The 18,993-nt window shown below is 46.5% G+C and overlaps 5 protein-coding genes and 2 non-coding genes across 7 annotated transcripts; 1 reads left to right on the forward strand and 6 right to left on the reverse strand.

The window, feature by feature from the left end:
• Positions 1–424: 424 nt before the first annotated feature.
• On the reverse strand, positions 425–1,390 carry FPOAC1_011526 (uncharacterized protein; the record flags this gene model as incomplete). The annotated part of the gene is made up of 5 exons (XM_044855903.1): positions 425–553; positions 622–645; positions 914–1,007; positions 1,077–1,082; positions 1,356–1,390. The coding sequence occupies 5 exons, from the start codon at positions 1,388–1,390 to the stop codon at positions 425–427; spliced, it is 288 nt and encodes a 95-aa protein (XP_044703216.1).
• A 2,243-nt stretch (positions 1,391–3,633) lies between these two features.
• Positions 3,634–4,368, forward strand: FPOAC1_011527 (uncharacterized protein; the record flags this gene model as incomplete). Its single annotated transcript, XM_044855904.1, has 1 exon — positions 3,634–4,368. One exon carries the CDS (start codon positions 3,634–3,636, stop codon positions 4,366–4,368), a length of 735 nt encoding a protein of 244 aa, XP_044703217.1.
• Positions 4,369–5,565: 1,197 nt separating this feature from the next.
• FPOAC1_011528 lies at positions 5,566–5,648 on the reverse strand. Its single transcript has one exon. It is a non-coding gene; the product is annotated as a tRNA-Lys (tRNA).
• A 1,415-nt stretch (positions 5,649–7,063) lies between these two features.
• Positions 7,064–7,156, reverse strand: FPOAC1_011529. The gene has a single exon. It is a non-coding gene; the product is annotated as a tRNA-Glu (tRNA).
• A 136-nt stretch (positions 7,157–7,292) lies between these two features.
• FPOAC1_011530 (uncharacterized protein) lies at positions 7,293–9,947 on the reverse strand (the record flags this gene model as incomplete). Its single annotated transcript, XM_044855905.1, has 1 exon — positions 7,293–9,947. The coding sequence occupies one exon, from the start codon at positions 9,945–9,947 to the stop codon at positions 7,293–7,295; it is 2,655 nt and encodes an 884-aa protein (XP_044703218.1).
• Positions 9,948–10,370: 423 nt separating this feature from the next.
• Positions 10,371–14,210, reverse strand: FPOAC1_011531 (uncharacterized protein; the record flags this gene model as incomplete). The annotated part of the gene is made up of 2 exons (XM_044855906.1): positions 10,371–11,787; positions 11,842–14,210. The coding sequence occupies 2 exons, from the start codon at positions 14,208–14,210 to the stop codon at positions 10,371–10,373; spliced, it is 3,786 nt and encodes a 1,261-aa protein (XP_044703219.1).
• A 3,448-nt stretch (positions 14,211–17,658) lies between these two features.
• Positions 17,659–18,576, reverse strand: FPOAC1_011532 (uncharacterized protein; the record flags this gene model as incomplete). The annotated part of the gene is made up of 1 exon (XM_044855907.1): positions 17,659–18,576. The coding sequence occupies one exon, from the start codon at positions 18,574–18,576 to the stop codon at positions 17,659–17,661; it is 918 nt and encodes a 305-aa protein (XP_044703220.1).
• Positions 18,577–18,993: the final 417 nt, after the last annotated feature.

Below are 18,993 nucleotides of genomic sequence, written 5' to 3' on the forward strand. Positions count from 1 at the left end.
ATTTAATAAAAATAATATTATTAAAAAGTTTATTAAATTAAAATTTATTATATTAAAAATTCTATAAAATTAAAAAAAGAAGATTTTAAAGAAAAAAAAAAGCTTATAATTAATACTATAGCTTTTAATATAATAAAATTTAATATAATAGCATCCTTATATATCTTAGCAATTACAGCAGAAACACTCTGATACGATTGGTTCTTGGGGCTCGAGTACTTGTTGAGCTCGATGTGGTCGTTTTGATGTATACACAAGCTGATGCTTCGTTGACGACATGTAGGATATTAGCCATCTGAGTCGACTACTGCCGCAACTTTGTCTCTTACAATTGCGTTGAGGAAGTTTGGCTGAAACGACAACCTTATAAAAGTCGTTTCGAACAGCTCGTAGAAGCACGATATCGGAGACCGAAACGTTTTTCTCAGGCGTCTGAGCTTCTGTGTTTTGTCTCGAAGTTGAGGAGATGTTGGTTCCGCGGAAGGGTGTTCGAATCCAGCAGTGCTATGAAGGATGCGTTCGAACTCGATCTCACTGTGTGCAAAGTGAAGGTCTTGTTTACAGTGTCATTACTTGTTCTCGTTTTTTTCAGTTGCCGTTGGGGCAGTGATATTCACATACATCCTGAACGACTAGCCCGCCAAGCTATGGGCGAGAACGACAATCGGACGATGTTTGTTTCGTCGAATATTATGTAAACCGCGGGTCAGTTCTTCGCCACACAATTCGATGCGTGTTTTGGGAGCGTCGGGTATCCATGTAGAGTCGTAGTTGAAGCATGTACTCGACAGTAGCTTGTTTGGGATTTTTGGTGTTATCTTCGGGGTCTTAAAGGACATCTATAGGACGGCGGTTCCGGAGATCCTCGTTAAGCAGTCAATATTAATCCCAATCCTTCTATGACTGCACTTACCGTGCTCTTCTCTAGCTGGGTGCCCTTGAAGTGATACGCAAGCCGGTATAAAGCAATGGTAAAAGTTGAGAACCAGAAGACATAGTCCTCGACACTGATAATAGCCTTAATGTTCACAGACCGTGATAAGAATAGAGGAAAGTGGTTCAACTCGGAAACTTACCACAGCCTACTTTTTGGTGTCAACTATCAATAGCAGGGTTGTTCGCTCAGCCACCAAACGCAAGACAGGCTGGCCAATGGTGTTTCGTTTGCATGCGTTGAACCAACAGCACGAGGCGTCTGGAACAGGGACGGATCAATCGACAAGGCTGCCAAGTTCACCAACCAACAAACCGCGGTTCATCATGTTCTGGCTCGTTCCCCAATTACTACAAGTCAGTCCAATGGCTCTTCTCGCCTCCTCAGATGAGCAAGAGTATGAGACATAGCGAATACCAACATCATGCAAACACCACAACAATCAGGCCAGCACATATCAATGGTCTAAGAATCGAGGACACAGTGAGTCCATACGACACCAACTAGGAAGCGCTGTTCCCAGCCAATGTGCCAGTAGCAAGTCCAATCTACATAGAAGTAAGGGCGACAACTATGTAGACAGTTGTAGCAGCCAAGCAGCCAAGATTTGCGTTGAAGAAGGTTGAACATCGGTCCCATTATCGTATGAAACCCGCCGATTTATTTGAGTAAAATAGTAAATGTGGTTCAGCCTACTTAGTCTCGACTCTTTATGGTGGAATCGCGGGTTGATGTTTGGGTAAATGTGTTCTGTGCCGACCTGTTTGACAAAAGCGATCCAATTGAACTAATGACTGAAACACTCGCAGTTGTCTTTGCAACACAGGTACACTGTCCAAACAATGGACTCGACCAAAAATCGAGGAAGTTGTCGCATAGTGATGCCAGGTCGTAGGATTGCGCGCAATATGATGCTAGAAAGAGGTTCAGATTAGGTCGACCTTGTTGATTGAGTGGTCGGCTTCATCCTGCTTGTTGATGAGACCCAATAACGGTGGAGGGCGCTGACTACAGGTTCATTAGCCTACCAAGATACAGTACAGGGGGGGCAATTGGACGAATGCCTCGGACTTGCACCCTATTACTGGACTGTGGGTAGGAGTTTTCTTCACTCTGACGTTGGTCTAGAAGGTTAATGAACTCAGAACAAGGATAGAATATAGAATGGTGACGCTGAAAGTGATTTGCCCCCGGTAATGCGAGGGGGCATATCATATCAGGCTGCCCCTGTGGGCAAACACATGATTATTTCAGGCCAGCCCAATTTCTTGTGACAGCGTTCAGTGGTGTGAGACAGCGGCAAGGGCGCCCAAAGCAAGAGTGTACAAACGAAAGGAACCTAGGGCCAGACTGCCAACGTTTATACCAGCCAGAGCCAGATGGCTCAAATCAGGATACCTTGAGAGATGCTTGCTGATGCATTTCATGACTTGCTTTCTAAAGAGTTTACATTAAATTGTGGTTCTGCTTGACCCTCAGTAGGTGCTTAGAGTGCATATCCATCCTCGCTTGTTGTCAGGCGGGCCATTAGTTAGTCTGGTCTACAGAGCAGGGGCTGTGATAAGACATGCACCAACTCAGCAAACACTTGGCACGACAAACAACCTGTACCAGAGGGATTAGTATTCTGAGAAGAGAAGAGAAGTATGCCACGTCGTATTTAAAATAGCAAATAAGTGTCTAATTAAATCCTGTCAGTGTCGTCATACCTGGAATGAATGATTTGGGCATCAAGTATTAGTTAACCCGTCCGGGCACAACGGGAACTAGCGTGCGGATGACCTGTATTTTAGTGGGTTGTCTGTGCTGAAAGGTCCCTGATCAACCACTTGCTTTAAAGTGTAATCTAACTTGTATTCACCGCATGTTAGAGACAAACAGAGTCTGTAGGTAGGCAATGATGAAGATGTATTATCTCAACATTAAATACTTTATATATCAGCAATTAAATCAGACTTACAGTACAATAGTGGTTACTTTCTTTGGTCTAACTGTGATAACCCATCCTGCCAACAGACAAAGGAATGTCTTGCACTGAACCAACAACTCAACACGATCGAGCGGGGTCATGTTTCAGGACTTATTTTTAAGCGGTCGCGGTTATCAAGTCAAGTCAACGCTTGGGATGAGACTGAGATAACCGAAGAGTTGATTGATTCATAGTCATGGAATGTGTATCAACTTGTATTCCTATACATAGTTCAGCAGTGAAAGGATCCAAGATATATATATATATATATATAACAAAGTATTCACTTCTATTCTGTCCCTTTATTCCGTCGACACTTTTGATGAGTCACAGCGTCACATCCTCATTAATTCGATTGTATCTAATTGGTTCGTCTCCCCACTTGAAGCTACGTAAGCTTGAAAATCTCATTTGTTCCCATTTCTCTTTTCCCTTGTTCTTGGAATTGCTCCATTCAATCGCCAGCACATCTCGCATTAACTTCCCTTCCCAGCACATCCCGACCCATGTCAGAAAATTCTACATACAATTAATTATCATCTTTACTTGATCCCATCCCATCCCATCCCCTCGCCTCGCTTCGCTTCGCTTCCCAGAATATCACAGGCACAAGCACAGGGGATGACATACATACAATCATAGCGCCATTCTGTTCACTGTCATTCTCCCATGGCCCCTAACCTAATAAAACTATATTCTCAACACAGAGCTCAACAGTAATTAAACCCTCATGAGCTCCTTTTACCGCCCCTCGACCAAAAACTCGGCTCAGGCCGCCTCGGCCAAGCTCACGCGTGCTGAGCGCGAAGCCCTCGAGGAAAATAATCTCAACATTCTTCGCGCAGGCATCGAGCGCGTACTCTGGTCTCTCGACCCAGCCTGTGACTTGGCCAAGCACCTGCGCAGCACCAAAGTCGAGATCCGTCGACATTCATTGTCTTCCCTCCTACACGAAAAGAAACCCCCTCAGGTCCGAAAGGATTCACCAGACGATGAAGATGAAGACGAAGACGGAGACGAAGAGGAAGACGACAATGCTCTCCTCCCCGACCAAGTCTTTGTCCAGAGCTCGCCGTTGCGTCGCGAACTTCCCCGCAACACGAGAAGATCGGCCCGTATGTCGATGAACCTTCCCGAACGACGTCGCCCAGCGCCCCCCGAACGAATACTACCCAGTATCGAAAAGACAAACTCTGACCAGGCCTCGGAAGCGATAACGGTGGCGTCTGCGGTTTTTGATTCGCCAAATAAAGAACAAAGCGCGACGACGGCTGCGACAAGCGTGATGGAGGCTGGGGAAGAAACAAAACCAGAGTTCAAGACACCAGCCAAAACGCCAGCCAAAACGCCAGCCAAAACGCCAGCCAAAAAGAGAGCTGCCGAGGAGGATTACGAACCATCATCGCCTGTTGCCAAAAGAGTAAAGACATGGTTGGGTACACTTACTGGAGGATATATGGAGTAATGACGCGTTTCTTTTTTGTCCACAGAACGCAGCATCTTTTGTTTGACGATTGTTTTACCACGTCAAAAGTCTTGAGGATTGGGTACACAGGAAAAATACCGCCAGTGAACATATCATTCTGAGATGAAAGGAAGGGTTGGGTTCAAGGAAGGCGCTTTTTTGCCCGAGGCGTTACGGAAGAAAGGCTGTCAACACACAAAGACTTGTATATTGTCTTGTATCAGCTGTCTGGAGTTTCTGTTGATTCCCCTTATGATGATGGAGTTTTATGTCTGTTTATTTTCTTTGTAATACATACAACAATACATAGACCCAGACCATGGTCTTTTCTTTTGTGTACCACATTCTCGTGTCGCGTCATGTCGATTGATTGTTGCTTATAGTTGTCGCCATTTACAAGGGTGATAATTATTTTCGAGTGCTCTTGAGCATTCTATTGACGACAACATGGCTCTCCGTGGAGTTGCACTGCATATCACCAGCCATTTTAGACGCAGTACACTGGGGAGTCAGAACATCCACAGCTTTCTCTGCGATGCCACCATACGCGTCACCTCAACTGCCAAACTGACATGCCGTGACGCAGAGTGTAAAGAAGCGTCTGAACGATTCGCTGCTGAGATGCTTATCATGTATTACACGTGCAAGCGTCGTGCTTAGTCTCCCACAGTTTAAAATAATTTCCGAGCTTCCCGTCAATCACCGTGTCCTCGAAGTGGGCGCGTTCTGAATCCAGGGAGGTCACTGCTCTAGCCTCTTTTCGCTACTAAACCTACCCTGTGGTCAATTGTTGCTGTATTGAATGACGGTTAACTATAGATATATGTAGTAAACAAAACTCACAAGAATATTCCATGAATTCCAATTAATTCATTTTAGTTTTTAATATTCATCAATCATCAATTAATCGTTGTTGGTGAGAGAAACGACGATATTGGTATCTTGTGTCCATCCACCCATCATGTTGGCACATAAAACTGTTCAGACGACAAGACATTCCTTCAGAATTGAGCAAAGACTATTCCAGTAACTTGATTTCATTTCATTGCTAGGGAATGATTGTTCTACATTTTTATTCACTACAACATAGCTACAGTTTGGGGTCTTAAGATCACAATCTACATACAGTCACGGCAAAAGACATGAATGTGCAAAAAAAGAAAGCCTCGCTAACGCTCGCAATCGAAATATAGGAACAGCCCGATGCGGGGGTCGAACCCGCAACCTTGAGATCGCGTACTCGTAAGAGTCTCACGCTCTACCGATTGAGCTAACCGGGCGTGGCTCTTGATTGTTGAAAGAGGAATTGTAGAATGGGGTTGTCAACTCAGACAGACGACTGCTCTACCTTCTAATCCATCGGTGGGAAGAGTGATGATGATGGATGTTGTTGGTATGCGATGGATTCGGGAAAAGAGAAAAGACTGTAAAGTGTGGAACGGACCTGCAGGCTGTTCAGGCGACAGACAATATGACGTGACCAACAAGGCTGGTTGTTGCGACATGGCCATCCCCTATCGAAAGGGGCGTACGTACTCCGTACCCTTCCTTGCATTCGTAGTTGCGGCTCGTAGGGAACAGCAACACTTTGCCTTCTTGTGTGTGGTTCATTTTGCAACTCGTCCCTGAATTATAGAATATATGAGAAACAACACTGACGGATCGCAAACGACACAGATGATGATAACAAGACAATCGAAGGGAAGATGACAAGTGGAGGTGTCCTCAACATGCGGGGATGTCAATGTCTTGTCTCTCCTGGACCAGCTGAGCTTATGCAGGGCCAAGCTCCACTATCCATTTCCCCATGTTGATGGCTGCAGGTCGCCTGAGGTCTACGCGTTTTAATGGCGAGTTATTCACGAATGCAGGCTTCACAATGATGATAGCGATTTTCATTTATATTCATATTATTTATGTTATGTATATCTATCGACTTCGCATTAGACTTCGAGGGATACCCATATCAATTTATGTTATGTAAAGAAAAATATGCAACTCGGATACACTGGAACAGAAACTTGTGCTACCATGCGTGCAATTTTGAACATCTATGATTCGACTGTTAGCTGTATGTTCTGATGAAAGACTTCTCAAAAACAGTAAGTATCAGACGTATCCGTCATACAATATTGTTGGTGTCAACAGAAAATTCAGGGTTAAAAAGCTCTTGAACATTTATATAATCTTGCGGAAGGATGAAAAGAAAATGATTGCGACTAACCTTTTTTGACCTTGATTGAAGCAATGCGTTGCTGAAGGGTCGGTTAGCTTGACAGTGAGTGAACGTAGCAATTGACGCGTCCCAGACGCGTTGTTCTGTGCCGCCTGCAACACCGCAAATAGTAGCGCTGACAAAATTACATGTGAGTAGTCAATATGCACCAGCAATCCATTTGCATTGACAGTTGTTGTTGTCTCTGGATAAAGAGTGTGTTGAGTATGGAAGAGAAAAAAGAATGCTCGAAATATATAGCAGAGATTTTCCATATCTTATCTCTAGCGCGTTATACGGGTCCTCATCACAGTGTTCTCATTGGTTGGTAGATGCAACGGCACCAGAAGCAACGGTTCAGTTAACTTTTCCATTCTTACTACCAACACCACCCACCAGCCTTGGTTGAGTTGTCCACTCTTGTGTGATGAATCTAAGAGCAAAAAGACAACACACACTGATTCAGTGGGCAAAAGGAAACTCCGGTACAGGGAATCGAACCCTGGGCTCCGCGGTACTGATCTCTCAAGTGTTATTGAGAGCGCGAAATGTTAGCCACTACACCATACCGGATAGGCGACTGAAAGAGTGGTTCACTTTTAATGTGAAGTATGCCAATCGCGAACCGAAATAACTCAGTGAGGAACATGCATTTCCTAAACTAAAATCTCCAACATTTGTATGACCTACTGTGTAGCAGTGACCGGGGCTATTCGATAGTGGATCTCGTAGCATCTTCAAGGCATTTTACGTGATATTCGGCAGCATCAATATCACGAGCCTTGATGGCCGCGATGAACCCCATCAGATGTGGCCGATGTGTCTGGAAAGGAAGGTCCGCAATTTTCATCCGGATGCGTTGAAATCGGTGAACAGTTGATACCAACGGCCACTCAGAGCTGGGTGGAATTTGTATCTCATCCAAATCAAGCACTGAATCATCACCGTCTGATTCAGATTGTTCAGATTCATTGAAGTTAGACTTCTCGACCACTGATTCTGGAAGAGTAAAGTCTGACCCACTAAGACAGTGCATGTTGCGTAAACACACAGCCAGTGCGTTCGCATCGTGCAAGAAACGAAACTCAGCACCGGCTAGGTCCAAAAGAGATCCCTCTGCCTCGCCCAAGATATGACCACACATAAAAGGCAGTTGCCATTCTTCAAACTTGAAATTCTCCCCGTAGATGTCACTGAAATATGGCTCACACTCATCCCTCCAAACTTTCAAAAGCATCAAGTTCAACGCATGCATTTGCAGGTAGGGCCATGCAAGTTCGTGAACCTCCCCAGTCATTCTGCGTTTGAGATGTTTCAGTATACCGATTGGTGAAACGCGAACGTCTTCTTCAGCGTTTGGAGTGTCGGTCTCCCTGTCTTTCCCTTTCCCTTTGTATTTCTCTTCCGACTCAGCACTAGAGAGAATGGCACTGATACTCTCTGTGCTCCAGCTCATCCGGTTCTGATTCCTGTGATATGTATCCTGAAGGCTTCTGTGGATTGAAGCTCGGCTGACAAGAAACCGGGCACCCTTTTTAGTGAAATCTTCAACCCCAAGTGATCCGCGGAGAAGTCTATCCTTGTGGAAGGTTGCCGCAGATATACCGATCTGCAGCATGAAGCGCTTAGCGTAGTCGGAATAGTCGCTAGGCTTCCCACCAGCAAAGAATTGCTCTTCTCCAAATATCTGCCATAACGTCTCCATATCTTCCCAGACGTATTTGGAAGCTCCTTCCTGCTTGATGGCGTTGTACAAGTGTGCAGGAAGGATGATGGAGCCCCAGGCATTTGTAAGTTTAAGACCAGCTTCGTGCATCTCGGCACGATGGTAGTACAAAACCATACCAGCGATGATCGGAGACCTTTTCAAAATCCTCCACTTGTCTACTTTTGAGAGTGTTTCCCTAAACTCTTTGGCATTGCCCATCTGTTTTACCTGCAATGTCCTCAACGTGTGGAACGGATCGGCCAAAAACCAGTCAAAGCCTGCTTGTGTATCTTCCAGCCACTTCTGATCTCGAGCCGACCAGTGGGGAGACTTGACGTTCTTTATGGATTCAATGGCTTTATTCAAATGTTTGTTCATTATTTCAATTCGTTCGATAAGGAGTGGGACTGATTTTTCGACATAGCCGCCGATGGTATTGTGTATGTCGAGATTGACCTGGGCCGCGAACACGAGGCTGAAAGGGATCTTTTTGGTTTCCCTGTACTCCATGACACCTCGAATGAATTCGTCCCTGCATGGATAATCAGGGATATTTCTGAGCAGCAAACACTCGAACCAAAGCTCTGTAAGGATGATCGCGTCTTCCATAGCTTTTTGCTCGTCGCTCTTCGACTCCCAATCTGTCTCGTAATCACGGACACCAAAGGCACGTTCCGGAAAAAATGCTTTAGTCGCGTCAAAACCAACTAAAGTAAGGGTTTGCAGATAAGTGGCGGCGTGGATGTAAAATTGGTTGAAACGGTCGTACGAAGGTTTTCGAAGCGGCTCCCGCTCTCCCTTTTCATCAGAATATAGGGCATCGACGAGATGCGTAGCGACAACCAGATAACCGCCGTACTTGTCAAGTATGGGCAATACCTCCTCAGCAATACTTGTGCCAAACTCGATCGCGATATTTGTCACAACGGCTAGTACAGCTGGGTCATCACCCATTCCCTTCTCGTCATGGAATATCCCTTGCCAAATGGATTGGATAAAATCTCGGATCTCGTTCAAATCCCTGCACATGAAATAGTAGGCAGCCATAGCATCATCAAGTGACCCCGATGGATCAGCTTCATACGTAGACTTGTCATTCCCGGCTTGAGCGGGCCTTTCCACGTCTGCTGCATTGAGAAATTCTTGAGATGGCTCATAAACCTTGAGCGCTTCGAACTTGTTGGTCAATCGATCGACTGTATCGGATGAACCGGACACGGGCATGTCGGAGAATGGCTTGAGAATTTCGCTGACTTTGATGAGAATTGAAACAAAGTAAGTATGCCTGGCATCGGATGCGGCATCTTTCTTTACTTTGAGTTGAAATAGCTTATCTTTGAAGTCACTTCGTACATAGATGACTCGATGGAGGGTATTGAAGAATGCCTTTGGAACCGAAAGGGCTGGCTTTTTATACGACGAGATAAATTCGGCCAGAGGAACGAAGTCCTTGATTTCAATGATATACGGCGGCTTATCACCAGGCGCCTTTTTCTTGTTCTTCTTGCCTGCTCTATGCTTGGCCTTGGGCTTTGGAGCAGGCAGATTCTCACTGGTGTAACCACATTCTCTGGCTGTGGAAGCGAGCCATGATGCAATTGAGTCGGTATCCTTTTTGTACTCCTTGTACACACTGACCAAAGCTGGTGGTAGCATGATTATGGTTGCAATTAGGTAGTGTCAGGTTCACGTTTCGTTTTCCCAGACGTGTTGGGTTGGCAGTGCGGGGTGTCTTTTTAATTGCCGTGCTGACGGGTTAATAAAACTCCGAAGAAACACAATGTCATCACCCAGCCACTACCAAACGCCGATCAGACCATGGTCATGGCCAAGGTCTCATTCTTTAGTGTTAGCTCTTATTTAGGTATAACTTCGGTCTTAAAGATGCCGTAGGAAAAGCTGTAGGTACTTGTAATGCAAGAGCATGTGCATGTGCATGTTGATTCAGGCAGATGAGTTAATCAAGACAGCAAGATATTATTATTAAAGGTAACCTATGCAAAAACAAGACAATTTTCTAGAAATAAAGCAACCCTTTTCAAATCCGAGCAATCATCACCCATCGGACCTCCAATCCTCTCAAATCCAGAGAGCAGCAACCAAGACAGGGGCAAGCATGAGCACAAAATTGGCGACAGCCTGTCCGTCTGCCTGCGAAACAACAACAGGGCTGGAATCTCCTGATCCAGGCTTACCTCCAGAGCCCTCATCGGTTGGCTTGGTAGGAGCTTCACCATTGGCTCCAGATCCTTGGTTGTTGTTGGATCCCTCATAGCCACCACTAGACCCCTCACTTCCGGTAGGACCTTGTTGATCACCACTAGATCCTTTGCTTCCACTTCCAGAGCCCTGGTAGCCGCCTGAAGAATCTCCATGACCACCGTTGGAGCCTTCACTTCCAGTAGAGTCTTGGGAGTCATTGCCTGATCCCTCACTTCCACCTCCAGAGCCTGGCTTAGCTCCTTCAGAGCCTGGCTTGCCACCTTCAGATCCTGGCTTGCCACCTTCAGAGCCTGGCTTAGCACCTTCAGAGCCTGGCTTAGCACCTTCAGAGCCTGGCTTAGCACCTTCAGAGCCTGGCTTGCCACCTTCAGATCCTGGCTTGCCACCCTCATATCCAGGCTTGCCTTGTTCAGAACCTCCATGTTCACCACTGTAGCCGTCATGTCCCTTGGGTTCATCAGATCCATTGTGTCCGGACTGGATGCCGTCGTAAGGCTTGTAAAGAGAACCAGTAGTAGAACACTGGTCGTATGTACACTCCGAGGGGTAGTACACAATGTTATCGCCGCTGTATTGCGTCTTCTCCGGCTTGTAAACGGTCTTTCCGGTACATGATGAGTCGTCACAGCGGTACGGAACGTATTCAACGCCGCCACGGCAAGAACATGGGCTGGCCAGGTAGACAAGCTCACCAATGCAGTCTTCGCCTGGGTAAGGGTTGAACACGTAGACGGGCGACTTTGGTGGCAGGCCAGTTGTTGGAACGCAGTGTCCGCTCTGGCAGACTACAACGGCAGTAACGGTAGTGACGAGGGTCTGCGAGGCTTCTGTAACGGTAGAGACAAAGGTGGTTGTGACAGTCGTAACATCCGTGACGGTAGCACCAGATGCAGTGACTGTGTTGCCCGGCAGAGTAACAACGTCACCAGAAATGGTGACCGTGGCTCCAGGTCCAGGGATACCCTCTCCAGTCTGTGTGACAACCTCGCCGGACAAGGTAATAACTTCACCAGCAACAGTGGTTACTTCACCGGGCAAGGTGACTGTATCAACTGGGATAGTGATGCTACCACTGGCAGTTTCGGCAAAGGTGACATCGACATAGATGATGAGGAGAATGTTGGTGGAGATGTTCTGACGCTTGGAAAGGCGACCACGACGGGCAGAAGTCAGATCTCCACCGCAGGTTTGCTCATCGTTGCCGGGGCATGGAATGTCACATTGATCATCATCGACCTTGGAGGCTTCCAATTCGGAACCACAATAGCAGTTGCTAGAATAGTTAGTTAGTTTGTCGTTGCAGACACCATAGAAAAGTTTGACTCACCCTTCGTAAGTACCGAAAAATCGACTTCCATCGCAGGAGTCAGCACATGAGTTCTGATCGTTGCTACCACTGCTGACTGATAGTTCAAAGCTGGGGAATCCAAGGGAAGAGCTAAAACAGCCCAACAATCGGAAGTTACCAATAGCATCGGGATTTTGACCAGATGATGATGTTTCCGAGGCAGCTGCTGACGTGGTGTCACTGGTTTGGTCTCCACCATCAATGGTCGAGCCGCTTGTCTGGGTAGCGGTTCCAGTAGTGAAAGTAGTGTCATTAGTTTCAGTGATGGAGGTGCTGGCGGGAGCAAGAGAGTTGTCAGTTGTTGATCCAGTGTTGATGGGAGTGGAGGCTTCGACTGAATTGGTACTGGTGGGCTGCTCGGTGTCCGTATTGCCATTCGTTTGTGTTGCTTCAGTGCTACCAGGGCTGGAAACGATGGTAGTAGTGTCTACAAGAGCGTCTGTGGTGGTGTCTACAAGAGCGTCTGTGGTGGTGTCTGCAAGAGCCTCCGTGGTAGTGTCTACAAGAGCTTCTGTGGTGGTGTCTGCAAGAGCTTCTGTGGTGGTGTCTGCAAGAGCCTCCGTAGTAGTGTCGACAAGAGCCTCCGTAGTAGTGTCGGCAAGAGCCTCCGTAGTAGTGTCGGCAAGAGCCTCCGTGGTGGTGTCTGCGAGAACGTCTGTGGTCGTATCGATAGCAATGTCGGTAGTGGTTGGTTCAGCGCCCATATCAGTTGTGGTATCAATAATAGCATCAGCTGTTGTAGTAGCGGCATCGCCAGGAACACAAAGCCCAGTATCAGTGTCGCAGTCAGGCAATAGAGGGTTTGTGCAGTCGGCGTCCGTTTCGCAAGTGACTCCCCCAACAGCAGCGATACAAAGCCCAGTATCAGTATCGCAGTCAGGCAATAGAGGGTTTGTGCAGTCGGCGTCCGTTTCACAGGTGACTCCTCCAACTGCTGCAATGCAGAGACCGGTATCAGTATCGCAGTTGGGTAATAGAGGGTTTGTGCAGTCGGCGTCTGTAGTGCAAGTAACTCCCCCAACTGCTGCAATGCAGAGGCCGGTAGCAGTATCGCAGTCGGGTAATAGAGGGTTCGTGCAGTCGGCGTCTGTAGTGCAAGTAACTCCAGCAACCGCTGCAATACAGAGACCGGTATCAGTATCACAGTCAGGCAATAGAGGGTTTGTGCAGTCTGAATCTGTGGTGCAAGTGATACCACCGACGGCTGCGATGCAAAGCCCACTATCAGTATCACACTGAGGCAGCAGAGGGTTCGTACAGTCTGCATCGGATGTGCAAGTAACGCCACCGACAGCTGCGATGCAGAGACCGGTATCAGTGTCACAGTCAGGGAGGAGAGGGTTTGTGCAATCTGCATCAGTTATGCAAGTAACGCCACCGACGGCTGCAATACAGAGGCCGGTAGTAGTGTCACAGTCAGGGAGCAGAGGGTTGGTGCAGTCTGCATCAGTTGTGCATGTAATGCCGCCGATGATAGTCTCAATACAGAGGCCAGTGGCAGTGTTACATTCAGGCAGAAGAGGGTTGGTACAGTCTGCATCAGTTGTGCAAGTGACTCCGGCGACGGCCGCAATGCAAAGCCCAGTATCAGTATCACAGCTGGGGAGCAGAGGGTTGGTACAATCTGTATCAGATGTGCAGGTAACGCCCCCAACAATGGACTCAATACAGAGACCAGTCGCGGTGTTACACTCAGGGAGTAAAGGATTGGTGCAGTCTGCATCAGTTGTGCAAGTGACTCCGCCAACAATAGTCTCAATACAGAGGCCAGTGTCGGTATCGCATTCAGGTAGAAGAGGGTTGGTACAGTCGGCATCAGTTGAACAGGTAACTCCCCCGACGATAGTTTCAATACAGAGGCCAGTGGCGGTGTTGCATTCAGGAAGAAGGGGGTTGGTGCAGTCGGCATCAGTTGTGCAAGTGACTCCCCCGACAACAGTCTCAATACAGAGACCAGTCGCGGTGTTACACTCGGGTAGAAGAGGGTTGGTGCAGTCGGCATCAGTTGTGCAAGTGACTCCTCCGACAACAGTCTCAATACAGAGGCCAGTGTCAGTATCGCATTCGGGCAGAAGAGGGTTGGTGCAGTCTGAATCAGTTGTGCAAGTAACTCCGCCGACGGCTGCGATGCAGAGACCGGTGGCAGGATTACACTCGGGGAGAGCAGCATTACCACAGTCCCCGTCAACTCGGCAGTTGACGTTGACTAAGCGAGGAACGCAAGCGTTCAGACTGTTGCAAAATCCCAGGCCGGGTAAGGTACATTCTGCATTTGAGGTACATGCTGCTGCCCGGTCTGCGAGAAAGGCGAGGGCTGCGATGCCCAGTAAACGAGTGTGTTGTTTCATATTCGTAAAGACTGTCAACAACGAATGATTGGAAAGGGGAGAAGAGAAAAACGAATGTCAATCCCAGTGAGGGCGGATGAAAGCTTGAATGATGAATAGTTCGATGAGTTGATGAGATGATGATTGCCTTTATACTTGATAATCCATCTTCAACTAGGTAGACAACAATAATCTTCCTAGTTTACTCCATCTCCTGAAAATGCTTTATTCCTGCCCTCGTCTCGGTTGTTACCATGCTTCATTCCGAACAAAGCTATTAACGCAAAGACTTGGTCGAACAAACCATTCTTGGAGCGTAAGACAACTGTAGACTGGAACGTGTTGATGGGATGATAATATCCCTTGCAACCTTTCAATACCAACGGTTGCCTTTGAGATGCTGTGGCATATCCTATCCCAACTTGTCATTGTTCCCTTACTAGAAACATCTGTTAAAGTGGCAAGTACTGGGTGCTTTGTTGTGTTGACTGGCAATCGAGCCCCTTGCCAGCGACCAGGAGTGCGACCAGCCGAACATGAAGATGGAATGCATGATATGGATTCATGAGATTTCTGATTCACTTGCGCCTCATGCAAGATACCTATTGCAAGTCACGATGCCATGACCGACAAAAGGGAATTTGATAAGTGGCCAAGGGAGTTTGGACGCAGGGTGTCAGGTAAGACTTGATGACTTTCAATACATCAAGCAGACACAGCGGCGGCCACACAGTTGGAGAAGTTTCTCCGACTACGTGCCAGGGTGACATTCATGCAAATGGGCATCACCGTTCCTACAGGTTTCAAGCCCCCAGTTCATAGATCTCGCTCAGAGATTCGTTAGTTGTCACACGCCGGAGATAACGTCTAGATGGCTGGTACACACACTGTCATGAAACACTAATTTAAACGCTGGTCACCTAAAGTCACAGCCAACGTGGCGTTCTGCTCCCTCTATCTCCTCCTTACGTCCGGACTGTAGACTGTGGTGAAACATCGACTCAGTAGGAATAGAACAGACGTTTACAACATCAACATTTTGAGTAAGTGAGGGGTAAGCAATAAATCTGTCACCTAACTAGGCCGTAAATGCAGCTCTTGATTCAGAAGTGACGGAGGCTCGGAGCCCGGCAAGTGAGACAATAGCCCTGTATTCGAAATGTGCCAAAGTGACTAGCGATACAGATAGGTACCTCACTGCCTCATACTGTGTGCCCATATGTCTTGGATATTTTCTGATAAAAGAATATAATGTCAAACCCTTGCATCAACTGTTTTACATGTATCCCCATTAGATGCACGTATCTAAGATGAGACATGGAACCTCGGCAAAGTTTGACTTGGATTTCTTCAAGGGACAATTAACCGTTAGGTAATTTAATCGTAAACTTTCATTTGAGAACAGCTTGAATAAAACCTGGTATAACAAGGAAACCAATTGGGGTTTTTCTTATTCTTTTTTTCCCTTGCATAATCTGTAATAAACTTACAGTGGCTAGGTATTTTGCAACTGTCTGTCACTGGAACTTTCAAGACAGCAGCATGACCTGAAAAAAAGCAAGCTGGGGTTTTCAAGGCTTGTAAATATCCACCACAACTCACTCTTGGGTTACACGATGTCTTTGATTCGCAGTGTCTTTGGTCCACATAACTTAGTACTGTATTACATAGTTGCGTAGCGGAAGAAATCTACCGGTCCAATCACGGAACTCCGCTGACATGGGGGGAATGAATGGTTAACCTTGCTAAGCTGGACGCTAGAACCAAATATCTAAGACTAATGATGACCTGGTGGCTGTGCCCATGTTTAAGACCTGGAAATGTTATTGGAAATAACAAGCCCAAGTTTTAGATCAGTGAATCTGGACCCCATCATGGACAAGGGTGATCAAAGTCAATGATAGGTCGTCAAGTGTCAAGGTTATGTCAGTTCACCACCTCCCTAGATTGTGTAACATAGCACGCCGTCTTATTATTGGTTTATGACAAGGAACTGTACCAGGGCAACCTGGACCTCAAGCTTGAAGCTTGACGAGGCTGAGGTAACTGGTATTTGAGTGTGTGATTAATTTCCGTTGACTCTGAAGTTATACGCATTAAGCAGACCGGCGGCCATGGTTGGCAAGAAATGCGGGGATGTTTTCAGTCAACCTCCTTCTCAGCACTCTACAGATAACATAGGTACATCCTGCAAGTTTCTACCACTGATCGAGGTTAGTTCCAGGCTACTGCAAGCCGCTTATTCTCGATAAAGACGGTAGAAATGCACAGCATGTTATTAGCTAAATCTACAGTCAATGACATACAGGTTTACTTTTGGGGTCAGACGCTTCCCCATCTCAAACTCTTCTTCAGAGTTCCACTGTATTCTTTTTCTTAATAAGTTACATGTTAATGCATCTATGGTGTGCAGAGTTGTTCGCTGATTGCAGCAAAGCTTAGCCGCGGCACTGCCACAAATTTGATGTATCCATCATTTGGGGATCCAGCCCGAAGTGAAGCATTATATGCGAAAATAAACCATGATGCTCATTTCTATTGAAGGTGAATAATCCTCCCAAATGTGCAAACTGACTCCATCTCCCATTGCCAGTTTTCCTTCAGTAGTCTTTCTCAACTGTCAGATAGGGAGCCACTATCATAAAGTGGCATGTCATGTTGTGACATCACAATTACAGTACTTCACTTGTAATCTACGTGTCCAAAACCCTAAGGTAGAGCCTCTCTGGACCATGTTGTAAGACATCAAGTGTCCATTCTGTACAAAGACACTTTGCAAACCACGAGACCATCCAACATTCCACAGTATACCATCCTGATCAATCTTGGTAAACCAGATGTATTGAAAGTTATCCTTCTCGGAGAGACTCTACCAAGTCGCCCTTGTACTTCGTAACCTTTAATAGCGAACCCTTACAGCCACCCAATAAAATCCCAACTTACCTCGCCCTTCAGTGAAAAGGACTCGAATCTTAACCTAGACTCATCATTCTCGAGCATTGACTCTGAACTCAGTCTTAATATCTTTTTGGGCCCATGTAGTGATTAATCCCTCTTCATCTTGAAATACAGGTCCACTATCAAAATACGTCGGTGTTTTGCTCTGCCCGACCATCAATCGTTGGTGAAGGTCGCTCTTGGTTGATGGTAGGTTAGATATTGGTTAAAAGACATAAACGTCAACCATCCTCTATGACCGAGAGCTAAGCCCGGTGACAGTAGCGGAAATATGCCGCATAGCGGTATGAAAGGGAATTTAGTCTAGCGCTAAGAACGGTAGCTAGGCAGAAGAAGAAGGAAAAGTCTTACATTCCGGAAGAAAGCCGGCAGTCTTGCTCTCATTTTCGGCCCTAGTTTCAGTTTACAATATACATACCTAGAACAACTATGAATTAGCGAAGTAATGATTCCTCAATTGTAATAGTTATTCCAGGCTGTCTTAGATGTTTAACTAGACGTTGGTTTGGATTTAGTCAAGTGGTGCCCACTTCCCTTCCTCAACATCCCTTCGAATCCGTTCTGCAACATCAGGAGGTGCCTCGCCAAAATGACCAATATCATCCAACCACTTCTTTTCCTCCTCCGTACTAACCCTACCAAGAACAGCATTTCGATAAGGATAACGACCGAATCGCTTGATTATGGGCCAGTGAGCATCCAGAATCATGCACCACCAGTACGTCCAAGTCGCCATGCTGATATCGGCCTCATCCTCGACCGGTGGACCTTTGACAACCTCATGCAGAAAGAGAAGGTCGTCTTTCAAAGTGACGTCTCTCGTTTTTCGATAGGGATCATTCACCCCGGTGTATTTCTCAACAGTTCGGCGCAGTTCTTCAGATAGATCCAGACCAATTGATTGACTCTCTAAATCCTCTGCGTGCAGGAATGGAGCAGCCCACATCGTTTGGGTAGCTACCCAATAGCTAAAACTAATGCATCCTGCAGCTTGCCATCTTTCAAACCTGTACGGTTGTTGATCCTCTGGTAAAGCATACCACTGCCCTGCGAGACGTCTTCCAAGGGGCCCGAAGTAACCAGACTGCCATCGCGCATCAACACCCGTGAAGAAGATTCTGGATGTTTGATCAAGAAGAAGTTGAAGCCCGAAGCATTGTTGCGGAAATTCTACAGCATTGGGTGGTGGGAGGAGAGACATTAGGTCCAAGTCTGGCAGAGTTGCATCAGGACTCAGCCGACTGAGAGCGACAAGAGCATCTCTGGCAGTGCTCGATAGGCAGACGTTTTTGAAGTGTTCCGTTGTTTCGTCAGATTGAACGTCTGAGAAGCTGAGTTCCTTGTCCTTGGGGAACGGAAGATAGCCCTCAGCGATTTGACTTAGAAGGGCAGGAGTGATGACCGATGACAAGGCACTGTAGTTGCCCATCTTGCAAAAGTGATTAAGAGGCAGAAATCACGTTCAATTTTGAGGCTTTTTAGAAGCAACGGTATTAAATTAAAGAGCAAGAAGAGAGGGGACGTGTGAGGTATAGCCGGTCAGCTTATGGTCCTTTCGTTTTGTTGTCATTAGTCATCAATCTTACCACTTGATGCAAAATATCTCATTCCATAAAGACAACTAAAGTAAGAGAGGGGGAATGCTTTTTTGTACAAGTAATAGAAGGGATATTTATGTACCCAAGGAATTCTGACGTGTCTGATCTAACCCAACTTAAGCACTTCAATCTTGGCTGCGTATCAGGAATCCCACCATATCAACTTCACACGATGGTAATTTGGGATCTTAATCTGTAATGGCCAAGTTTCAGAAATAGTAGATATGTAAATATTTATCTTTCCTGGA

Source organism: Fusarium poae, chromosome 4 (assembly GCF_019609905.1).
Source record: "Fusarium poae strain DAOMC 252244 chromosome 4, whole genome shotgun sequence".
Classification (NCBI taxonomy): Eukaryota; Fungi; Ascomycota; class Sordariomycetes; order Hypocreales; family Nectriaceae; genus Fusarium; species Fusarium poae.